Source organism: Bos javanicus, chromosome X (assembly GCF_032452875.1).
Source record: "Bos javanicus breed banteng chromosome X, ARS-OSU_banteng_1.0, whole genome shotgun sequence".
Taxonomy (NCBI): Eukaryota; Metazoa; Chordata; class Mammalia; order Artiodactyla; family Bovidae; genus Bos; species Bos javanicus.
The window spans coordinates 20,379,570-20,404,024 of NC_083897.1; the positions used below are offsets into that span (position 1 = coordinate 20,379,570).

General features: G+C 43.2%; 1 protein-coding gene across 1 annotated transcript; it reads left to right on the forward strand.

The window, feature by feature from the left end:
- Positions 1 to 9,704: 9,704 nt before the first annotated feature.
- On the forward strand, positions 9,705 to 22,401 carry CD40LG (CD40 ligand). Its single transcript, XM_061408485.1, has 5 exons — positions 9,705 to 9,992; positions 12,233 to 12,364; positions 16,513 to 16,570; positions 18,460 to 18,522; positions 21,207 to 22,401. The coding sequence occupies exons 1-5, from the start codon at positions 9,837 to 9,839 to the stop codon at positions 21,581 to 21,583; spliced, it is 786 nt and encodes a 261-aa protein (XP_061264469.1). The 5' UTR covers positions 9,705 to 9,836; the 3' UTR covers positions 21,584 to 22,401.
- The last annotated feature ends 2,054 nt before the right edge of the window (positions 22,402 to 24,455 follow it).

The following is a 24,455-nucleotide window of genomic DNA, read 5'->3' on the forward strand; positions in this document are numbered from 1 at the left end:
GTATTCAGTTAACACATTGATTAGTCAATGCTAATATATATATTGTTAATATATAAGTCCTACATATATATAGGACTTCCCTGGTGGTCAAGTGGCTAAGACTCCATGCTCCCAATGCAATGCAAGGGGCCCAGGTTTGGTTCCTGGCTGGGGAACTAGATCTCACATTCTGCAACTAAGACCCACTGCAGCCAAATAAATAAATATTTTAAAAAAGAACTTTGTGTATGTGTGTGTTTGTGTGTGTGATTTTTAGCCTTCCAGATCCCACAGAAATGCTTAAAAAGTGAATCAGTGTAATTAAATCACTTTGCTGGACACCTGAAACTAACACAACATTTAAATCAATTATACTCTAAAGTAAAATTTTAACAAATTTTAAATAAAAAATGAATAAGTATAGGATTATTTGTTGCAGCATTGTTTAATATCATATGACTGGAAAAACCTAAATATTCATCAAGAGGGGACTAGTTAGATAAATTGTGGCATGTCATTCATATAATGGAATATTATACAGTTCTTTAAAAAAAAAAAAAAAAAGAAGCACTTTGTTGCCATAAACTAATCTCCAAGGTATAGTGTTAGATGAAAAAAGAATGATGCACACAGCGCATTGTATACTACTGTGTGTAAAAAAGAGTGAAAGAAAAAAAAAAAGAGTGAAAGAGAATAACTGTATTTGCTTGAATGTACATAAAAGCATCTCTGGGAGATACTAAGAAACTGACAACATTGGTTGCCAGTGAAGAACTAGGCAGAAAAGTCTGAAAAAAGACTTTACATTGCACGCACTTTTGTATCACTTATATATCTAACCATGTGAGTGTATTACTTAGTCAAAAGTAAATGTAGGGACTTCCCTGGTGGTCCAGTGCCAAAAACTCTATGTTCCCAATGCAAAGGGTCAGGGTTCGATCTCTGGTCAAGGCACTAGTTCCCACATACTTTAACTAAGAGTTCACATGCTGCAACAAAGATTGAAGATCCTGTGTGCTGCAACTAAAACCCGACACAGCCAAATAAATAAATAAATATTTGAAAATAAATAAATATAAAAAGAATGAAATCACAGCAACAATGCTAAACAAGAAAAGATGACATCAAAATGAAATAAATTTTAAGGGATATTGGGAAGTAAAAAAGTCAATGAATTTGGGCTAACAGAAATCACAGCAGAAAACACTGCAATTCAAAAAATCAGACTGAGTGGGTTTTCTCAAGAGCACAGCAATCTCAGGGTTGGTAAATGCAAAGAGTGGGGTAGATGGGGAAGGAATAATTATGGTAACTCATTTAAGATCTGGAGTAGGGACTTCCCTTGTGGGCCAGTGGATAAGAATCTGCCAGCCAATTTCAGGAGGCACAGGTTTGATCCCTGGTCCGGGAAGATCCCACATGCCTTGGAGTGACTAAGCCTGTACCCCACAACTATTAAGCCTATGCTTTAGAGCCCGTGATCCTCAACAAGAGAAGTCACCACAGTGAGAAGCCCATACACTGCAACAAAAATCGATATACTGAAAATGAGTATACTACCCAAAACAATCTATAGATTCAATGCAATCCCTATCAAGCTACCAGTGGTATTTTTCACAGAACCAGAACAAATAATTTCAAAATTTGTATGGAAATACAAAAAACTTTGAATAGCCAAAGCAATCTTGAGAAAGAAGAATGCAACTGGAGGAATCAACCTGCTTGACTTCAAACTATACTACAAAGCTACAGTCATCAAGACAGTATGGTACTGGCACAAAGACAGACATATAGATCAATGGAACAAAATAGAAAGCCCAGAGATAAATCCACACACCTATGGACACCTTATCTTTGACAAAGGAGGCAAGAATATACAATGGAGAAAATACAATCTCTTTAATAAGTGGTGCTGGGAAAACTGGTCAACCACCTGTAAAAGAATGAAACTAGAACACTAGAACACTTTCTAACACCATACACAAAAATAAATTAAAAATGGATTAAAGATCTAAATGTAAGACCAGAAACTATAAAACTCCTAGAAGAAAACATAGGCAAAACACTCTCTGACATAAATCACAGCAGGATCCTCTAAGACCCACCTCCCAGAGTAATGGAAATAAAAGCAAAAATAAACAAATGGGACATAATTAAACTTAAAGGCTTTTGCACAACGAAGAAAACTATAAGCAAGGTGACAAGACAGCCTTCAGAATTGGAGAAAATAATAGCAAATGAAGCAACTGACAAAGAATTAATCTCAAAAACATACAAGCATCTCATGTAGCTCAATATCAGAAAAATAAGCGAGCCCCCATTTTTTGATTTTGGCCCAATCAAAAAATGGGCCAAAGAACTAAACGGACATTTCTCCAAAGAAGACATACAGATGGCTAACAAACACATGAAAAGATGTTCAACATCACTCATTATCAGAGAAATGCAAATCAAAACCACAATGAGATACCATTTCACGCCAGTCAGAATGGCTGCTATTCAAAAGTCTACAAGCAATAAATGCTGGAGAGGGTGTGGAGAAAAGGGAACCCTCTTACACTGTTGGTGGGAATGCAAACTAGTACAGCCACTATGGAGAACAGTGTGGAGATTCCTAAAAAACTGGAAATAGAACTGCCATACAACTCAGGGTTCAATGCAATCCCTATCAAGCTACCAACAGTATTCTTCACGCAGCTAGAACAAATAATTTCACAATTTGTATGGAAATACAAAAAACCTCGAATAGCCAAAGCTATCTTGAGAAAGAAGAATGGAACTGGAGGAATCAACCTGCCTGACTTCAGGCTCTACTATGAAGCCACAGTTATCAAGACAGTATGGTACTGGCACAAAGACAGAAATATAGATCAATGGAACAAAATAGAAAGCCCAGAGATAAACCCACGCACATATGGACACCTTATCTTTGACAAAGGAGGCAAGAATATACAGTGGATTAAAGACAATCTCTTTAACAAGTGGTGCTGGGAAATCTGGTCAACCACTTGTAAAAGAATGAAACTAGAACACTTTCTAACACCATACACAAAAATAAACTCAAAATGGATTAAAGATCTAAACATAAGATCAGAAACTATGAAACTCCTAGAGGAGAACATAGGCAAAACACTCTCCGACATACATCACAGCAGGATCCTCTATGACCCACCTCCCAGAATATTGGAAATAAAAGCAAAAATAAACAAATGGGATCTAATTAAACTTAAAAGCTTCTGCACAACAAAGGAAACAATAAGCAAGGTGAAAAGACAGCCTTCAGAATGGGAGAAAATCATAGCAAATGAAGCAACTGACAAACAACTAATCTCAAAAATATACAAGCAACTCCTACAGCTCAACTCCAGAAAAATAAATGACCCAATCAAAAAATGGGCCAAAGAACTAAACAGACATTTCTCCAAAGAAGACATACAGATGGCTAACAAACACATGAAAAGATGCTCAACATCACTCATTATCAGAGAAATGCAAATCAAAACCACAATGAGGTACCATTTCACGCCAGTCAGAATGGCTGCTATCCAGAAGTCTACAAGCAATAAATGCTGGAGAGGGTGTGGAGAAAAGGGAACCCTCTTACACTGTTGGTGGGAATGCAAACTAGTACAGCCACTATGGAGAACAGTGTGGAGATTCCTTAAAAAACTGGAAATAGAACTGCCTTATGATCCAGCAATCCCACTGCTGGGCATACACACTGAGGAAACCAGAACTGAAAGAGACACATGTTCCCCAATGTTCATCGCAGCACTGTTTATAATAGCCAGGACATGGAAGCAACTTAGATGTCCATCGGCAGACAAATGGATAAGAAAGCTGTGGTTCATATAGACAGTGGAATATTACTCAGCTATTAAAAAGAAAACATCTGAATCAGTTCTAATGAGGTGGATGAAACTGGAGCCTATTATACAGAGTAAAGTAAGTCAGAAAGAAAAACACCAATACAGTATATTAACACATATATATGGAATTTAGAAAGATGGTAACGATGACCCTACATGCGAGACAGCAAAAGAGACACAGATATAAAGAACAGACTTTTGGACTCTGTGGGAGAAGGCGAGGGTGGGATGATTTGAGAGAATAGCATTGAAACATGTATATTACCATATCTGAAATAGACCACCAGTCCAAGTTCGATGCATGAAACAGGGCACTCAAAGCCAGTGCACTGGGACAACCCTGAGGGATGGGATGCGGAGGGAGGTGGGAGGGGGTTCAGGATGGGGGACACATGTACACCCATGGCTGATTCATGTCAATGTATGGCAAAAACCATTACAATATTTTAAAGTAGGAAATGGCAACCCACTCCAGTGTTCTTGCCTGGAGAATCCCAGGGACGGGGAGCCTGGTGGGCTGCCGTCTATGGGGTCGCACAGAGTCGGACACGACTGAAGTGACTTAGCAGCAGCCTCAATATTAAGATAAATAAGTTAATTACAATAAAAAATAAAATGAATACAGTGGAATAAATGAATAAATAAATATTTGTTTTTAAAGTGCTAGAGTGGAACAGCTAGGACAAGTGACCCCTTTCTTCCTCTCTCCCTCCCCCCATGGATCCTTTGTCAGCAGCAATACTGGGCCTTTGCCCTCAGGCTAAAGCCTAGGGAGGGCCCTGAGACCTCTCCAATGGATAGGAAAAAGGAAACCAACCTCAGTCAAAAGTGAAACCCTCTAAAGGGCTCTACCCCCAGAGAAAAGCCCTTCTTTATCAGTTGTGGGGGTCCCAGCCTTTCTACCTCTCCACCCACATAACCTAAAGGGAAGACTGCCTGTTGACAAGCCCTACCCACTTAAACAGAACCCACAGTCAGCTCTCCCATTGCAGAGAGAGGTTCATGGGGGAAGCAGATCAACACAATTGTAGAGGAAACCCATGCCATCCAACCATAAAAGCGAACAGATTCATAAACATGACCAGACAACTAAGGTCATCAGACATTGGAGGAAAACTGTCAACATAAAACAGAAGGACCAAAATAAAGAAAATGAAACTGATCCTAGAGGAAAGAGAGATAAAGGAATAGAAGAAAACAGAAAACAAATGCATTGTGATGTCTATCACCAGAGGGCCTCGCCAGTGCTGTACTACCAGATTAGAACGTTTTACACTTTCCCTTCTCAGAGAAGGCAATGGCACCCCACTCCAGTACTCTTGCCTGGAAAATCCCATGGACAGAGGAGCCTGGTAGGCTGAAGTCCATGGGGTCGCTAAGAGTCGGGCATGACTTAGCGACTTCACTTTGACTTTTCACTTTCATGCATTGGAGATGGAAATGGCAACCCACTCCAGTGTTCTTGCCTGGAGAATCCCAGGGACAGGGGAGCCTGGTGGGCTGCTGTCTATGGGGTCGTACAGAGTCGGACACGACTGAAGCGACTTAGCAGCAGCAGCAGCAGCAGCACACTTTCCCTTCTATCCCCTGAAAAGAAAATTTAGTAATTTGATAAAAATTTACTAATTCCTTACAATGTATCAGGATGCAAGGATTCTGAGATTTGCTTTTTAATCGTCTTTCCTCTAAAAGCTAATGGTAGGGAAATCAGACAAGTCAATTGTGATGCAATATGTCAAACTCTATGATTGATTAAGCACAGAAGACGGCATTTTATCAGTGGAGAGGGCTCATTTCACAGAGTGAGTATTTCTTCAACATTAGTGAATAAAAATGGAAGGAGTCATGAGCTTTCCTGGTGGCTCAGTGGGTAAAGAATTGGCCTGCAATTCAGGAGATGCAAACTGGATCCCTGGGTTGGGAAGATTCCCCTGGAGGAGGGCATGGCAACCTACTCGAGTATTTTTGCCCGGAGAATCCCCATGGACAGAGAAGCCTGGAGGGCTACAGTCCATGGGGTCACAAAGGGTTGAACACTACTGAGTGACTACGCATGGATGCACTCATGATATTCATGCGGACAGCTTGAACAAACAATATGTTTAGGGAAATAAACTCAGCAGGACATGGGTGATGCTCAGGGTTGAGCATGAGTGAGTTGTGGAGGATGAAGACAGAAAGGTGGGCAGGGGTCAGAACTTATGCTATGCTTACAATGGAAACACTATCCTCTAGGCTAGGGTTTTACAGACATATTCAGGGAAAAGAGTCCTTGAGAGGCCCTTTGTAAAACAAACAAAACGCTGATATATTTAACTCTTTCTTATGTACTGGAAATAACTTTCCTAGCAGAAACTCTGACTGTGTTCTAGGTTATCAATATAAAATCACAACCACAAGCATAGTCACATCAGAATACATGAGATCCATTGTTTTTTTTTTTTTTTTTTTTTTGAGTTTTTCCCTTGATGTTTGTTTATTGCAGATCAATCACCAGCAAGAAGGAAAGAAGAGAAAGGTGACAGAAATTTCAGAAAATTTTAGGCAAGAAAAACTGAAAAATGAAACAATTCAATCCATTAACTTGATTCTTTCTGTAAACTAAGAAAAAGATGGTAAATATTTGACTTTAGCTAAAGGCACTTTCCTGTACTCCCCAGGTCTATAGATTTCTTGGTAATCTAGTTTAAAAAGTACTTCTGGATGCAGTAAGCAACTGAAATTTTTAAAGGGGTCCCAATATCAAGGCCAGTCCACTCCTTGTCAGGGGAGAGACAGGTATGGGAGGTCCTTAGACAAAGGACATGTGACAGAGAATCAGAAAATAGAACTAAAATGTGGAAGCTGGAAAGGTAGCCAATGTTACAGTAATCTGGGGGCTTCCCTAGTGGCTCAGTGGTAAAGAATCCGCCTGCAGTGCAGGAGACACAGGAGACACAGGTTCGATCCCTGGGTCGGGAAGACCCCCTGGAGGAGGGCGTGGGAACCCACTCCAGTATTCTTGCCTGGAGAACCCCATGGACAAAGGAGCCTGGTGGGTTACAGTCCATGGGGTCACAAAGAGTTGGACATGACTGAGCGACTGAGCACGCATGCAAGTTACAGTAATCTAGAGGACCAGGCAGAGGAAGAATGGGAGAAAGAGGGTACTTCAAGGATTAAAGGACTATCAGGCTATTTGGAGCTAATCCCATTCATGACGAATATGCCAGGAAACTGTCAATCTGCTTCCCTGGGTCCAACGCAGAGTTGTAGGAGTGTAAAAATATATTGGATAACATGGTCAGTGACAAGATTCAGAGTTAACATTCTTCTGGAAGATGGATGGGGTGGGGCTAGAAAGGCAACAAGATAATCAATCTAGGAGGGAGGGAATGTGGCCCTGGACTAGGATGTTTCCCTGGAGACTAGAAAGGAGTCATGGTGATAATCAAGAAGCTTTTGGGGATGAGGAAGCCACTGGGATAGAGAAGTAACCTGGGCAAGACAGAGGAAGGAATCCTGGATGGCTCCTAGGTCTTGGACAATTAGGTGAGTATAGTAGTACCAGTCACTGAGATGGGGAGAGCCTGGAGGGAAAACAAGTCTGGATAGGAAGTGGAGTGGCCGGATGAGTTAATTTGGGGTCCTGGCAGATGCAGGGTGGCTTTGGGGTGTCCAAGTGGAGATACCTTGGACTCAGAGTTACCTGCACTTAAAAATCTTCAGTTCAGGGTTCAGGTATACATCTGGGGTTTATCACAATGAAAGTAATAGTGAAAATCATGAAAATGGATGGCAATCATCCCAGGTAAACATATAGAATAAGAAGAGGGGAGGGGTGGGAGGAGCATGAGGATGGGAAATGCCAAAGTTTTAAGGGGTACAAGGGGAAAAGGAAGCACACGAAGAGGAGGCAAGAGGGGAGAGATTTAGAAGGATGCCAACAAAAAACAGGTCAACAGACTACTGGAAAGGTCACTAAAAATTAACCCTACAAAGTATTCAACTCAAACCATTGTGTTGGGAATAGTGGATGCAGTTTCAGGGGAATGTTATGAGCAGAAGTCAGGAAGTGTAGGCAGGGAGACAGGACAACAATTTTCTCTTGAAGTTTGTCCCAGGAATAAATGTGCCACCCTCGGAGCTTGGCTGAGCTGATGGTCACAGGGTCCTTGCAACTCTGGCATGCTGTCATCGCGTGAAACTGGCCCTGGAGATGTCCTCGAGCCCCTTTTAGCTCTCGTGATAATTTTCCTTTAGTGGAACTAAGGTTCCTTGTCTAAGAACCGAAGCCTCTGATTTGACTGATCAAAGTTTATCACATGCATTGAAGCCACCTACTTGGCAGATGTAGTGAGATCTGGGCCCAGGACAGGATGCTAGGGCGTGGGAGGGGAAGAGAGCAGGTGGTAACTATGCAGATAGCATGCCTAGCAGAGGAGTTTGTTACATTTTCTATTTGTCTCTCAAAACAATTTTATAGGAATCACAAAAGCAATCTTATCATGGTTCTAGAAAAAGTTGGGATGTAGGGTAGGGATTTCCACGGCTGTTTTTATTTCAAAGGCAATCTGATAAGACCATCAGAAGCCATTCAGAAATGGGTAATTCTACACACTTCAATAATTCAGATCGCTGTCAAAACATTGGGTGTTTTTGAAGCTATTGTTGCTTGTTTGCTGTTTACTAGTATGTAAGGAGTTGGCAATCATTTGGAAAACTCCTCATAGGCTGAACAAATACCAAAAAACTTCAGATGAGAGTGATTTGCTATTGCTTGTTTCAAAGATTTTTCAGGCACATCTTTACTTGATTTCTCAACAACCTAGAGGACAGGCAAAGGAGGTACAATTGCCCCTTTGGGTAGGAGGTAACTGAGATCTGTAGAGGGAGAGATTTGCTGGAGGTTCACAGCAATTCATTGCTACCCCAAGATCTAGAATTCAGGTCTCTTAACTGCAGCCCAGTTTCCCTATTCCAAACTGACAGATCAGCATCAACAGTTATCTGATGAATTGGAACAGCGTAGATAGGCAACTTGGCTAAATCAACCTAATATTCCTACTTTAATCTCAATTCCAGAATTTTGGCCTGAATTACTCAAGGCTCTACTTCTCTTGGCCTTAGAGAAGTGTATTTTTCTTTTATTTTTTTAATTGGTGTATAATTGCCTTACAATATCATGCTAGTTTCTGTTGTACAGCAAAGTGTACAGACATACACACACACACACACACACACTATATATGTATATGTATATATATATATATATATAAAATCATGTTTTTTGGGTTTTCTTCCTTGTAGGTCACCACAGAGCACTGAATAGGATTCCCTGTGCTATACAGTAGGTTCTCATGAAGAAGTGTATTTTTCTTGAATTATCTTTCCAGTTAAATTTTCTCTACTAATTGTTAGCACTCCTTTTTGCTTTATGCTGTGTAGACTTGACTTGAAATGCCACAGGGATTTTGTTGGGTTTAAAGACGAAAGAAATCTTAAGGAGCCAGCAGCAAGCCAGTCATAAAATCAATCCAAACTTTCGTTGGTGTTTCTTTCTTTCTCCATCTATCAGGTTCCCGCTTTATATTAGTAAGATTGAAATTGAAATAAGCCTATTGCTGGTGGATTCATCTGTCACTTTCCTTGAAACTGGTGAACCCCATACGTTAGACAGTGATAGGAAAATACTGCCATTGTCTGTTAAGGAGTCTATGACATTTCAAGGCAAGAATGAATATATGGAAGAAGAAACTTATTTCTTCTTTACTAATGAAAGGGAAAGCCTGGAAGTGAATGATATGGGTAGGTTAAAAAAAAACAAAAAACCTTTACGTAACTTTTTTGCTGGGAGAGAAGACTGCGAAGCACATTTTCCAGGAAGTGTGGGCTGCGACGATTGTGCGCTCTTAACTAATCCTGAGTAAGGTGGCCACTTTGACAGTCTTCTCATGCTGCCTCTGCCACCTTCTCAGTCAGAAGACATCATTTCAACTCTAACGCAGCATGATCGAAACATACAGTCAACCTTCTCCCCGCTCCGTGGCCACTGGACCACCTGTCAGTATGAAAATTTTTATGTATTTACTTACAGTTTTTCTTATCACCCAGATGATTGGGTCAGCGCTTTTTGCTGTGTATCTTCACAGAAGATTGGACAAGGTAAGATGAACCATGGGTCTTCATTAACTAAATTTAGGGTTCTTATTGATGTGTGGGTTGGTTGGATTTAGTGCTACCCAAATGATGGACAATGTTAAGAACCCAAATAGATAAATGGTCTCGTCGCATAGTGGTTGTGGTCTAGTTAGTGAGATATTCTATTCTTTTCTCTGGTCAAGACCCTTGACTCTGGAGTTAGACTGCTGGGTTCAAATCTTGACTCAGTCCCCTACTCGTTTTCCGATCCCGGGCAAGTTATTTTACATTTCTATGCCTCAGTTTCCACATCTGAGAAATGGGGATGATAATGGTACTCATCTCATAGATTAAATTCAAGCTAAGACCAGAACCAGGCACAAAATAAGTACTGTGGAGACATTAGCTATAATGATTTGTTTATGTTTTGCTTAAAAAGTAAACTTTTTTTTTTTCTGATGGAGACAACTATTTTTCTTCTAAATTTTCAACTAGAGAAGGAAAGCATCAATTTGACCTGAAAATTCATAGTGCTTCGGGTTAACATAGGCATAGAGAAGTCCCCAATTTGCAACTTTTAGTGGAAGTGGTGGTCTCTGTATAATTCTCAAATGCTGATTGTAGTTGTAAGCTGCTCAGTTTCTCTCTGAGATGTTGTGCATTCTTGAATAGCCAGACTTGTAGAACAGAAGAGTGGAGTAAGTTAGTAGGTTGCTCTACATTCTTAAGAAAATGTTACCATTAGGCTTTATTCTGTTTCCATGTGTTTACTCCTCTCCAGTGACAAGCATTATTGGCTGTGTTGACAAAATATCAATCATGGATGAAAAAGAGAAATTTTATCAATTATTTGTCCGGTCTGGATGTGGGAATTGTGGATGCACAGCATCTGGAGACTGTGTTTTCTCAGGGATGTGCAAGGGGTCTTTATTGAGCCGCCAACCTTGAATTACAACCATAAGATTTTCTAGCAGGATAAGGTGGGGCAGGCAGAATTGAGGCAATTCACTGGGTTACTACAAATTTTAGGTTTCACTGCTGAGAAAAGAGTGGGATTCTGTGTCTGGTTGTTTGTTCGTGGGCTGGTGGGCTCTGCTAATCAAATGCCCTGCCAATCAAATATTTCCCCTACCCTCAGTAGGGGAAATATTGACCTGGGTAGATCCCTGGGTGGGGAAGATCCTCGGGAGAAGGGAATGGCAACCCACTCTAGTATTCTTGCCTGGAGAATTCCATGGAGAGAGGAGCCTGGTGGGCTACAGTCCATGGGGTCGCAAAGAGTCAGACACTACTGAGCGACTAACACATACACACACAGAGACTCAAATTTACCCTGGCACTTGGGTGTTCTCTTAATGACAGTGAAAGCTGCTGGCTAACTGGACCTTGTTTTGAATCTAAAACTGCAATATGAATACAAGAAAATGGCACAGAATTTGTAACCAAGTGACTTCCATACATTTAATTATTTTAGGACATCAGAAAATAAAATATCTCAACTTTTGGAATGAAAGATGATTTCTTTAAAAATGTAAATGCTTTTTGCAAATACTAAAGTTATAAAGAGAGAGATGTAATTAGACTTTGAGTAATTGACACGCATTACAAATCCCCCTCTTTTTATAAAGCGCTGGATCACAAATGTTAAAACTAAGTGGGCAAATTAGCTCACCAGAAAACTATTTTATAGATTGTGTTTATAATGACCTATCGTTATTGAAGCAATGGGAAATATGACCATTAAAGAATGTTGCTGCTAATATACATGGAAAAATGTACAATTTGTGATGAAATTTCAGTAGAATAGCTATGATTTCTACCTAGTGTTTCAGGCAACATCACATTTTCTTTGCTGGCTTTTGTAGATTTTTTAAACTGCTAATACTAAATATCACTAATTCAGTATCATTGCTTAGTCGCTAAGTAGTGTCTGACTCTTTGCGACCCATGGACTGTAGCCTGCCAGGCTCCTCTGTCCATGGGATTTTTCCACTAAGAATACTGGAGTGGGTTGTCATTTCCTTTCAAGGGATCTTCCCCACCCAGGGATTGAACCTGCGTCTCCTGCATTGGGAGGCGGATTCTTTATCATTGAGCCACCTGGGAAGCACCAGTCCAGTGTACTAATGTGTTATCATTCCCCATTTATATTCGCAAAGCCCTCCTTGTGTTGCTGAGGCCATGGAAGTGATTGTAGAGGCAGACATCATTAGCTGCCTTCTTCAAAATTACAATTTCTCATGTCCCTGTCATTTCAAAAATAGATAGAAGACGAAAGGAATCTTCATGAAGATTTTGTGTTCATGAAAACGATACAGAGATGCAATAAAGGAGAGGGGTCCTTATCCTTACTGAACTGTGAGGAAATTAGAAGCCGGTTTGAAGACTTGGTCAAGGTAAGGACCTCGGTCTTTGGGAAAAATATCATTGAAAAGTTTTGGAGGGGGGAACCTGCTAGGTTGGTAAACTAAAACCTAACCATGTAAAAGTTTAAACATGTGTCAGGTATATGCTATAGATACAGGTAGACATACATATGTACACACGTGTATATGGGTGTGTATATGAAAAAGCAAAATTGAAGCCAAAACCCTATGGTTAAAAGGGAAAGGAAAGTTTAAAGTGTGCTTGCTCATAGGAATGCCCTTAAGAAGAACAAAAAAGGCTCTCTGGAGAAAATACACACTTTCCTGGGCACATTCACATATGCATGCGAGCTCAGACAGGCAGATGCCTCGGGGGGAAAGGATGAAGTCCACCACCTTGCTTTTTGCATTTTCTTATCTTTCCATCCAAATCTTAGTGCCTTCCCACTGAGGACCCAGGGTCTGGTCCCCATTTCCCAGGGAAGCGCTAAACACTGGCCACTGCAGTGTTGGCAGGCCACCAGTTAAGGGTTTGCCTTCACTGGGGGTGATGGGGACTTCTGAGCACTGATAGACTCTTAACATGTGAAGGAACGCTTTGCTTCTCTCATGATGGAATTTCAGGTACCACGTAAGTAAGATCTTTTCCTTTTACTGTGAGGAGAGGTGTGGGCAATGGGTGATGGACTGTCTCAGTGCCACTCGAACCAGACTCCATAGAATACCCCCTGCTCATGGAGCCAGTCTGCTCTACGGCCAATCAAGACCCAAGGCAGAGAGTTTGAAGTTGTCTTGCCCAACAGACTGGTGCCCAGCATTAAGTCACTGCAGTGGTTCATGTTGTTGTTGTTTAGTCGCTAAGTTGTGTCCGACTCTTTGTGACCCTATGGGCTGTAGCCCGCCAGGCTCCTCTGTTCGTGGGATTTCCCAGGTGGAATACTGGAGTGGGTGGCCACTTCCTTCTCCATCAGTGACCTATGATGGGTACCTAAAGCAAGAGTTTTGGGACAGTTTACTGAGGATGTGCCTACAATATTAATCCCATCGTCGTAGACAAGGGGTCTAGGAGCTCTTTCTCCAGAACAGCATCTAGAAATCGTTGTGCCTCTTTCCCCCTCAGAACAAAGTTAAACATCTTGGGCCCTCAGGGGACTTGGGGGTTGTGAGTAGGAGGCCACATCCAGGCTGAGGACAGTGCTGTGCCAGGTGGGTGGGTAGCTAGAGAAACCAACAGGAGTTCTCAGATACAGATAATGTGTCATTTAACCCAGGAGTGGAAGGGCCCGAGATCTTATTTCTGAGCTTTTTCCTGTCCTCCTATACTGTCCCTGGTATATCATTTAATCCAGTAGTGAGGACTCTGGGAGCTTATCCCTGAGTCACCTATGGGAATCAGAATGCAGCTCAAATCTGTGGCTGGCTTTTAGGTTCTCCACAGGAATACAGGTTTTAGAGGAAGACTCCTAACTCTTTACATGCAAGGCTTGGAAATGATTTGAGCTTCTCTGGTTCCTTGAGGCTTCTGGCCAGTATTACAGAATATTGGAAGGTGTTGCAAATTTAAATGTGAATAAATCCACTTTGAGATCAATGCTTAGCATATTAAATGTGCTTGACTATGTGATCTTGAGCAAATGACTTCACCTCTCTGGGCCTCATTTTTCTCAGTTATCCTATGAGAGGGCTGAGATGTTCCGCCAGGCACTACCAGCTTCGACATTCTATAATTCTCAGATCAGCCGCCAGTTCCCCCAAAGGCATTGAGAATGGTTGTTGGTTTCTTCCCTCCCTCTTACTGAGAGTTTACTGTTGTATTCCAATATCTCATGGCTATATTTCCGGTCAGATATGCAAAGCTTCCCAAATCAGCTACCAGGAGAAAAGCAATGAAAAAGTCAGTTTGGTCTCTCTGCTTATACTTGCATGAAAAAAATGGCAGCTCCCGAGTTTCATATTCTGAAAAGGCAGACCTTCCCAGGCATGTCCACCAGAGTGCCTCCTGTGAAACAGAGGAAGCCTCTTGCCTCCACTGCTGTGGGGTAGAATCCGAGTCAATGTCATCTGCACCTCCGATGCCCACGACAGTTGGACCCAAAATACTCCAGCTCCCCCTCCTCTTCCAATGACTGACCCCACTCCAATATCCATGCCATGAAACTTCTCATTCTAAAACAAAATATTTTAGACTTCTTTTTTTTAACCCAACAGGCCAACAACAAAATAACCCCAAATTAGATCATTTGTATTCTTAGCTAATGTTAACAGGCTTCCCTTCTGGGTCACAATCTGACTACTCCAGAGCAACCTAAAGTTTGAATCTCAGGAACGGATGTTCAAAATCATCAGATCCAATTATCAACCCAGAGCTGCTGCTTCTCCCCACAGTCTCTACCCAGCAGTCCCTCCATCTCTGTTGGAACGCCTCTAGTGACAAAGAACTAATTCCTGAGGCAGGTAGAACCGAGCTGTCACTCTGGGCAGAAGATGGGATTCATGGTTGCTATTAGGTAAATGGAGGCAGCATTTTAACTAGTATAATTTCACATTAAATCTTCCTCCCCCTCCAACTGCCTGTTAGAATGATCAGTTCCTGGATTGTCTGCTGGCCAATGCCCACGATGTCTTTGATAAGGTCAGAGCATCTCCTTTTCGAGTTAAAGATCAACCTATCCAGCCCTGCCAATAGAGTTCCCACTAAGAGAGAAATAACTCCTTCTAGATTTTCTAAAATCAACTTTAAAAGTCTGTCAGTTGAGGTGGGGATTGAAGCAAGAGAAGGGGGAAGGCTCTGGGGTGTGTGGCTGGGGGAAAGTTCACAGAAAGGCAAGGCCGGACGCATAAAAGACAAACTTTGCTGACTTCACATTTTCATGTTGGCCAAGCCCTGACACCAGGGCAACCACCTAGTCTAAAAGTATCTCGACTTCGATCATCACACTCCATCTTTTGAAAAGACACGAAATACTCTTTTGTTGGCTTATTATCTTACAAACATTTTCCTGTCGCCGCACTTTCAAGCCACCACCCTTGAGCTCAAGTGGAAAGTTGAAGCTCTGAGCCCCATGCAAGCATTTTGAGGCGCAGGTTGCCCATTAGGCTCCATGACTTATACTCTCACACCTGACACCTGAGCCCCTCAGTAGTAACAACACTAATTCCTTTTAAGGGAGGAACAAAAAGGAGGGGTGCTGTGGAAAATTGACTCCAGGAACAGGAAGGATCACAAGCCTTTGATTATCCAAAGATGTGAAAATATTATTGCCTTCCTCCTTTGTGCTCAGAGCAGAGGGTGATGGTGTGGGTTAAGCCCTGCCTCAGAGTGTGATCTCATAGTTTCTACTCTCGGCTTCAGCCTCAGACTCCTTGGGTGACCTCATGCCTGCCAGTTAAGCCCACCAGACCTTTTATTCAGTATCTTTAAAATGGCAACAGCAGCCTTTACTACCTTCCAGACTGTGTAGACGACACTCTCTGCTAGCTTTCGTAAGGGCCTCTAACCATCCTGCAGTTGCTAGTGAGAAGCAACCCCTTAAGAAGTACTGTGTTTGCCTTGGAATCTCAGCTGCACTGAGACATTACTTAGGTTTCTTCTATGTAGATTATTCTAAATAAGAACAGGCCACATGAGGCAACCAACAACAAGAGAATCTCTTCAGCCCATTGAAATGGACAACAAAATTTAAAAATGTCTGAGGGTCTTTTCAGGGTCTGGGATTTCTTCCCAATGTCAAACTTACTACTTCCATTTCCTAAGAGGTTTCAGACTAAGTTTATTCTAATAGATACACATCATTTTTATGTTTATTAACATTCTATCTACCAGTTCCCAAGGAAGAATCAGCTCCTCATTCAGCATTATTTGTCGATATCTCTCAGAGCTGGGGAGGTTGGGGTCAGAGGAGGGGTCAGGATGGCAACCTCTGGCCTGGCACAATAACAGAGCCCAAATTCTGTCTCAGGTCTACCCCTGGGCTTTCTGGGCTGTCAGCTCATCTGTCAAAACCCTGGGCTCTGAATTACAGTAGGATGGAATTAATGACAAGCTCAGAGTCTATACGATAATCCTGACCAGAAACAGACAACAGAGTAATGACAGATGTCAAATGCATGCAACCTCTCTCTAAAGGCCCCGCCAGAGTTCCTGTCAAAATGACCTTTTGCTATGATTCTTATTTTAGGATATAATGCAAAACAAAGAAGTAAAGAAGAAAGAAAAAAACTTTGAAATGCACAAAGGTAGGTTGCTCTTTACCATTCCTATGAATACTTAAAAGCAAAAAGGAAGCTTTAGGCTGATTGTATTGAACAACGCCAAGCTGAATCAGGGAACCTTTAGCCCTGGAAATAAAGCAGGAACATGGCTGCGAAATCAACATCTTCCTTGGTGCCTGTTACTTGGAAAGGATTTGTGTGGACATATTTACAGAGAAGGCTGTGCTCCTTTAGTGCTGACAATACCAAGTATGAAGAAATTGTATTATTTTCAACACTTTACAGCAACCATACAGCCTAGCGCCACCTACGGAGGATAAGATGACCAGACAGTCGGCATTTGGTAGTGGTGTCATTCATCACTCAATGATGACAGTTTTTCATGGGGAACCACAGCCAGTAGAACCTCAGGGATCAAGAAGTGATTCAGTATGACAGCCTTGTTCTTTGCTCTATTCTTGATGTCTGAGCATCTCAAACATCCCAGAGTTGAAGGGACTTCTTGACGGTCCTCAAATCTCATACCATTCCCAGGTCATGAATCTCCTTCACACTAGCACTAACCATCTTCCCTCTGAACAAACATGCCTAGACACCTTCTAGCTCATAAAGCAGCCTGGGCCATCTTTGAATGACTCTAATAATTAAAAGAAGGTTACTATATACTCAAGAGAAGTCTTTTCTTCTCTGGAGTTGAAATTTATTCTTGTAATCTCCATTCACTGAATCGACTTCTGATCTTTGGAGCCATACTAAGCAAAGTATATAATTCCTCTTCTATACAGCAGCTGTCCAGATGTTGAAAATGGCAATCATGGCCCCTGAGCCTTTTCTTCTCCAGGATAAACCTCCTCAGTGTCTTCCACTGTTCCCCCTTTCCAGGATTTTTCTTTCTTTTTCTGGACATACTGACTTCCCTTTTCCTATTAGAATGTAGCACCCAAAACCAATATAATAATTCCTGGGGTGACCTGAGCAGCTGAGTATGGGAGAAATGGAGTGTTGGTAGATGGGTGTTGTTAGAGAGACTACTATATCACAAAGTCAGTGTAAAGATGGTATGGCTTGTACAAATTTAATATACACAAAGAAATGCATTCATACATATAGAGATACAGATACTGTTCTCTGAGGCAAAGAGCTTGCTTTAACTGTTGGTCTGAATGCAAGGGGTTGCCTGATTTCCATGAAGGCTTTGCTTTCAGAATGACTGTAAAATATGTTGAGTGATACCAAATTGTTAATTGCCATGAAATTTGAGGAACGCACTTCATGTGGGTGCTGCCTAGCAGCCTTTGAGAAAATGACATACTTAACAAAACTGATCATTTAGGTCACACAACTTGACTCAGTATTTATAGGACACCTACAAGGTGTCCAGCTCCAAGCTCATTACTGGGAAAAAAAAGGAACTTCCATATCATGTCCGCACTTAGAAGATCAGCACAGCTAATTAAGGAGCAAGTCTACACGAGAAACGGTTGGAAGCAGATATACTGTGGCCAGTGCTTGACCAAATCAGGCACCGTGAGCATCTTACTAGTTAAGTGTGTAGGCATGACCTTGGGGCTCACTAAGATGACCAATGGATGGGAGCTTTCTTAAAAATAAGATTCAAAATGTGTTTAAAGAGGATCATTTATCTTTAGCCCGTGTCAATCTATGTAAAGCGAAGTCAAGTACTGAACTACTCTTGGAAGAATTGGGCTCAGTGGAAATAATCAATTCAATTGTTTAGATTTTAGAAACAAACTTTGCCCTCTGTGGGAGGGATTTCAGGCCATCTTATGCTTCCTTTCACATAATCTGTTTAAGTACAGTCTCTATGATTCAGCTGCAGAACTAGACTAAATTGTTTGGTGGCCAGTTTCGTGTTTCTTTGGCCTGACAGTTGGCCTTTGGTTTCATTTCAGGTGATCAGGAGCCTCAGATAGCGGCACATGTCATCAGTGAGGCCAGTAGTAAAACAACCTCTGGTAAGTCCAAAGCATCTGCACATCAGTCACCTGAGTGAGGGGCAGGCTAGGAGGCTACAGTTGGGCAGCCTAACGATTAGGCTCCTCTCTTTCTTTGGGGCCCAATTTACAAAGCTCCCCAGACACGTCTCATGCGCTTGCCTTTGTCTTCAAAGTGGGCTCAAATGCACAGATGGGACTTAGAGGGACAAAAGGCAGTGGAAAGCAATCCTGATGGACTCATTAGGTTCTTGCTCTGTGGCTGATTCTGAATTATGAATTACTGGGTGGAGGGACCATTATGCTGACAACATAGAAGAGGTGGCAGGTAGTGACCTCTTGACTGGGAGCATCCCTCATTCTAACCCCTCTTCACTGTGTGTAAATGGGCCTCAAGGGGTATTTCCTGCCATCTTCCAATCCCTGTATGATTAATCCCCACCTCTTTGGGGCCAACCTTAGGGAAATTAAAGGTAAAATCATTCTGCAAAGATCAATAGGTGCCGGGACGTTAGATTTTCCAATGAAGTAACAATAGATGACATACTGGAATCTTTTCAACTCTGAATGATTTTTCTTTCCATATATGTTCTGTCATGATTCTAGCCCTCAGATCTTTTTTCCCAAATCTGTACCTCATACTAACTGGTGTTGGAGAATGTGGCCCCTCTGATAAACGGATGGAAATATACACATTAGCATAAAATCTCCCATCTACATAAATGCAGGCCAAGAGCATTAGAGCAGTCTTTGAAAATTTCAGCACAGTGCTCTGGAATGGAGTTCTAAGCAGTGTGTGTGTGTGTGTGTGTGTGTGTGCGCGCGCGTGCGTGTGCATATGCATATGCATGTGTGTGAGACACAGAGAAACAGAAACCAAGAGAGACGAAAGGAGATACAGCCTCATCTCTGAGGTGGCTTGGGCTTCTCAGTGGGCATAACACATAGGTGGCTATCCCGGATCATGGAGTAGGAGCGCTGGATAGAAAGGTTTTGAACACTGAGGCTTAAGAACCATGACTGCCACTTGCTGGGTGACCTTGGGCAAGTCCCTTTACCTATGCAGCAGTTTCCTGTCTCACTTACTTCACAAGGTGACTCTGAGCATCAAATCAGCTAATATGGAAGAAAGTTATTCTGTCAAGCACTGTACAAATCTAAAGTGTCATTCCTTAACTGACTTCCCTGTAGCTGTCAGAAGAGTAACATAAAGCCCTTTTTGAATAACACTTACTCCCACAATGTTTCGTAATTCTGCCAGTACCCCTTTCTCAGAAAATACACTTAGGGGAGAGTATCACAACCATATCAGCATGTCCAGGGTGTTCATCCACATGATACTCTCTCATCCGGATGGGATGGATGCCAGCCACAGAGACACCTCTTAGAAGAATAGCTTGCCTTGGATAGATGTCATGGTGCTCCCACATTCTGTCAAAAGGTCCATGATGGCTCTTGATCCTAATGTAGTTGACAGTCTGCAGCCCAGTAGGTTTGCAGAGGATCAGATGAGAAGAGAGTCACATTTCTTACCCCACCCCAGCCACAAACCTCCCAGACCTACTTGGTCATGCTGCTCTAATCCTGACCTACCTCTTACAGCAAGGACAAAAATTAGGTAAGGACTTGATAACAATAAACCTTGTGGACAGAAAGATAGGGAAACTGCTCATGTTTTCTCAATCAGATAGTCTAAAAGTGAACACATCATAATGAAGCCTTTCTAGAGTGGTCTGGAGGCCCACGCAATGTCAAGTATTTCATGATGCCTTTCCTGATTACGGAAGGGTGAGACTGAACAGGTGGCGTCTTGTACCCTGATAGGCCTAAGACCACCAAGCAGGAGTGAAAAAGAAATAGCTCAAGGAAGCAAACACATCAGTACTTTCAGTTCTCCCCACCCCACCCCCCGCAGCCTTGCTCTCTGTGGGAGCTGAGATTTGAAATCGGCTGCACACACTACTTTGAACCCACTCAACATCTCAGCCGAGAAAATGGCACATTGTTGGTGGGTACTCTGGCTTAGCCACAAGAATACAGGCACTTTCAAGTTGGTGGCGCCCACTACAATGGGAAATCAAAACACACAGTGAAATGACAGGTTTATTTTCATACTTCCTTGCCTAATTTTAGTCGTTGCTGTGGGAGGCAGATTGGGTTTGCAAGAGCCCGATCAGGTAGGAAGAAATGGGGGTCTTGTCTTTGCTCTATGCTGCGGCTGAGTGAGACAGATCAGCAAGTCTTTGACTTTAGAAAATTCAAGGAAAGCAAGATATGAAAGTTGATATTAGTAACGCTTTGAGCATTTTGGCACGCATGATTTATGACCAGGATTTTTTAAGTCATTCGCACTGGCTGAAGTTCAAGGGTCAATTGGCTTTAAGAGTTTTTAAGGGGAGAAGGAAACTCCCTTTGCTCGGTTACTTGAGTTAGTCTGCACAGCGAGTCTCAGAGAGATTGACTTGCCCAAGCTTGAATAAGATCTGGATTGGAACCCAGCTCTGTCCAACAGTGCAGCCCAGGCTGGTTGGTCAGCCGTGGCTCCTCCATAGTCTCTGAGGGCTGGAGGGGTCCTTTAGACTCCCTGACGCCACAAACTTGCCTTCCTGTATGAAGCCAGTATCCAGTATGGAACTCTATTGTCTGTGAGAATCTGAATCATGTATGCACAACCTCACCACGGCTTTCCCCCTTCTCCATTACAGTTCTCCAGTGGGCCCCCAAAGGATACTACACCCTAAGCAACAACCTGGTAACCCTCGAAAACGGGAAACAGCTGGCCGTGAAAAGACAAGGATTCTATTACATCTACACCCAAGTCACCTTCTGTTCCAATCGGGAAACTTTGAGTCAAGCTCCATTTATAGCCAGCCTCTGCCTGAAGTCCCCAAGTGGATCAGAGAGAATCTTACTGAGAGCTGCAAACACCCACAGTTCTTCCAAACCATGCGGGCAGCAATCCATTCACTTGGGAGGAGTCTTTGAATTGCAATCGGGTGCTTCGGTGTTTGTCAATGTGACTGATCCAAGTCAAGTGAGCCACGGGACGGGCTTCACATCATTTGGCTTACTCAAACTCTGAACGGTGTAAGCCAGCAGGCTGCGGCTGGGCTGATGCTGGTGGTCTTCACAATCCAGGAAAGCAGTTAAGACAACTTCCCCGTTGAACTGCCTATTTATAACCCTAGTATCCTCCTGACGGATAACTATTTATTATACATCCCAAGGCATGTAGGGCTGCAATGAGTAAATTACTGGGCAGGGGAAACCCCAACAGGCCCTGATCCATAAGAGCTTATATTCTGAAGCAGCAACCCCACTGACACAGACATTCAGAGTCCTGTGAAAAGACACCATTATGCACAGCTCGAATTTGAGTAAACAGCAGAAAATTAGCCAAGTTTAGTTTTGTTTCTTTGCATGCAGTGTCTTTCAGTGGAGGATGTATTTGATTTCTCAGTGAAGATGCTGAAGGGAAACGGGGAGCTTCAGCTCACATTCAATCATGGTGGATTCTGGGTCCCTGGGGCCCTGGTGGAGATGGGGCAGACTTTAGGAAGTATAAGGCAGTAGAGAACCAAAACCCTGCCCCCACCAGCCACCCTGACACTCATTCTCATCCTCTCTTTCTCTCCTACATACACACACACACACACACACACACAGAGTCAGGCAGTTGCTCATCAAGTATCTTATTTCAACCCTGTTCCTGTCTCCACTACTGTTGATGGGGTGGGGGGTGGGGGGAAGAGAAGTCAGCTCTGAGGCTGCACACTCCTCCCTGAGAAATGACTGTATTTAAAGGAAACCTATTGTATCTACCTGTAGTCCTCATTGTTTCCAGAATGAAGTTGTGATTATCTTATTTATTTTTTGAATAATAAAGATCTCTTAACATGATTGTTGTTACTTTGCATCTGAAGCCCCAGGCAGGGGTGTGAGTTTGGGGGAGAGGAAGAGTGTGGTGTTTTCAGAAACTTGGTTCTGAAGCTTGTGGCACCACAAAATATCTTGGTGAAAGTACACTCCCTGGAGGGCTGTGATAGCCTCTGATGGATGACAGGGGAGCTTAGCCAGTGAGAAACTTGCTCTGGAAATGTTGCTGCTGCTGCTGCTGCTAAGTCGCTTCAGTCGTGTTGGACTCTGTGCGACCCCATAGATGGCAGCCCACCAGGCTCCCCTGTCCCTGGGAGTCTCCAGGCAAGAACACTGGAGTGGGTTGCCATTTCCTTCTCCAGTGCATGAAAGTGAAAAGTAAAAGTGAAGTCGCTCAGTCCTGCCTCTTAGAGACCGCTCCTCCGTCCATGGGAGTTTCCAGGAAATGTTGCAGGGGATTGCAGAGAGGCTGGGTTTTCTTCTCAATTAGTCACACCTAAGTGAAGCTTAAATGAGAAGCAGTTGCTTATCTTTTTAATAGCTGTCGAAGTGGTTCCACCTTAGGTAAGAGGACATGGAGCAGGGACCAACCGAGGGGAAGCATTCATCCCTCGGTCTCAGTTGGAGGTGACAAGACTGAGGTCACCTCCAATTGAGGGGGTTTTCACACAAGACGCCCAGAGTGGCTTCATCTGCCTTACCAGTAGAGGGCCCTTCCTCTGGCAAATACAAGCAGAAAAATATTACTGTAGCAATAAGAATGAGGCTGAGGAGAGGTCGGTACAGTTCTTGGCTGCTGGTCCTGCTCTTTGGTCCTCTGGACAGCACAATCCCTTCTTGGCTGAGTGACTCAGAAGGCCTTAGAGCATGAATTTCTAACATGAGGCTGAAGAGTTGCTGGACAAACTTGCTGGCTTGTGTACTTTCTCCAACAAGGGAAGTTTGGTCTGAGCCTGGGTGACATTGTGGGTTCAGAGATATGTCCACAGTGCTGTCTTGTCCTCTGGAGTGAAGATCCTTCTACAGTGTCACTCTCACATGGGAGACTTGAAGGAAGAGGGGCAGAGGCGGGGGCAGCAAGAAGACCCTGGTCCTGATCTTCTCACACGTAGGCCAGGCCCCCATCTTGCTGACGGGAAGGCTTGGCCCAGTCCCAAGAGAAGATAATACACCGGCCATGACTGTCCCCTCTCACAGTTGATGAAAACCCACTGTGGAGCACAGCCTTGGGTGGGCAAGAGGGTCATTAGAAGGGAATTCATGTCCAGGCCTTTCTACACTCACATCCTCTGATTGAAACCTTGTCCCTGCACTTCACCCTGCTTTCTTCTTCTTTGGAAACCATGATGTTCCAGGCTATCTCTACCTCTAGGAACCGAGTGGCTAATAAAATCTGTTATCAGAAGGAATGCTGTAGACACAGAACCTCAACATTTCTAGGCTATCTCCTCTGCTGCCATGCTTCCTGCTGCTGCTGCTAAGTCGCTTCAGTTGTGCCCGACTCTGTGCGACCCCATAGATGGCAGCCCACCAGGCTCCCCTGTCCCTGGGATTCTCCAGGCAAGAACACTGGAGTGGGTTGCCATTTCCTTCTCCAATGCATGAAAGTGAAAAGTGAAAGTGAAGTCGCTCAGCCGTGCTTCCTACTGTCCTCTAAATGACACCTCCCACAGCCCCAGCCCAGAACTTTCTCCTAAGTGTCAGCCTTACAATCCAAGTGCCTTCAACCCTTCAGATGGCTTCCACCTGAGGTCAGCCTTACCCTTGCCAAGAACTCAAAGGCCTGTCCCCTCCTGTTCTACCTGTTCACAGGGGGTCATCTCTCCCAGCTCAGGGGTTGAATGAACCCCTTCAGGCTACTAATGTCATGCCTTTGGTCCTGACCTGCCTCCTAGAGTGTGTCCCCTCTGCTCACATTTCCAAATGGTGGGCCCAGGGGTCAAATCCAAGGTATCCATATGGAGCCCTTGATCTTAACCCTGCACAACGGGACCCACTTTCAGTGTTACCCGAGCCACCAACCAGGCCTGACCCCTCACTGCCCTCAATCCCACATCCTGTCCCCCCAACCCAACACA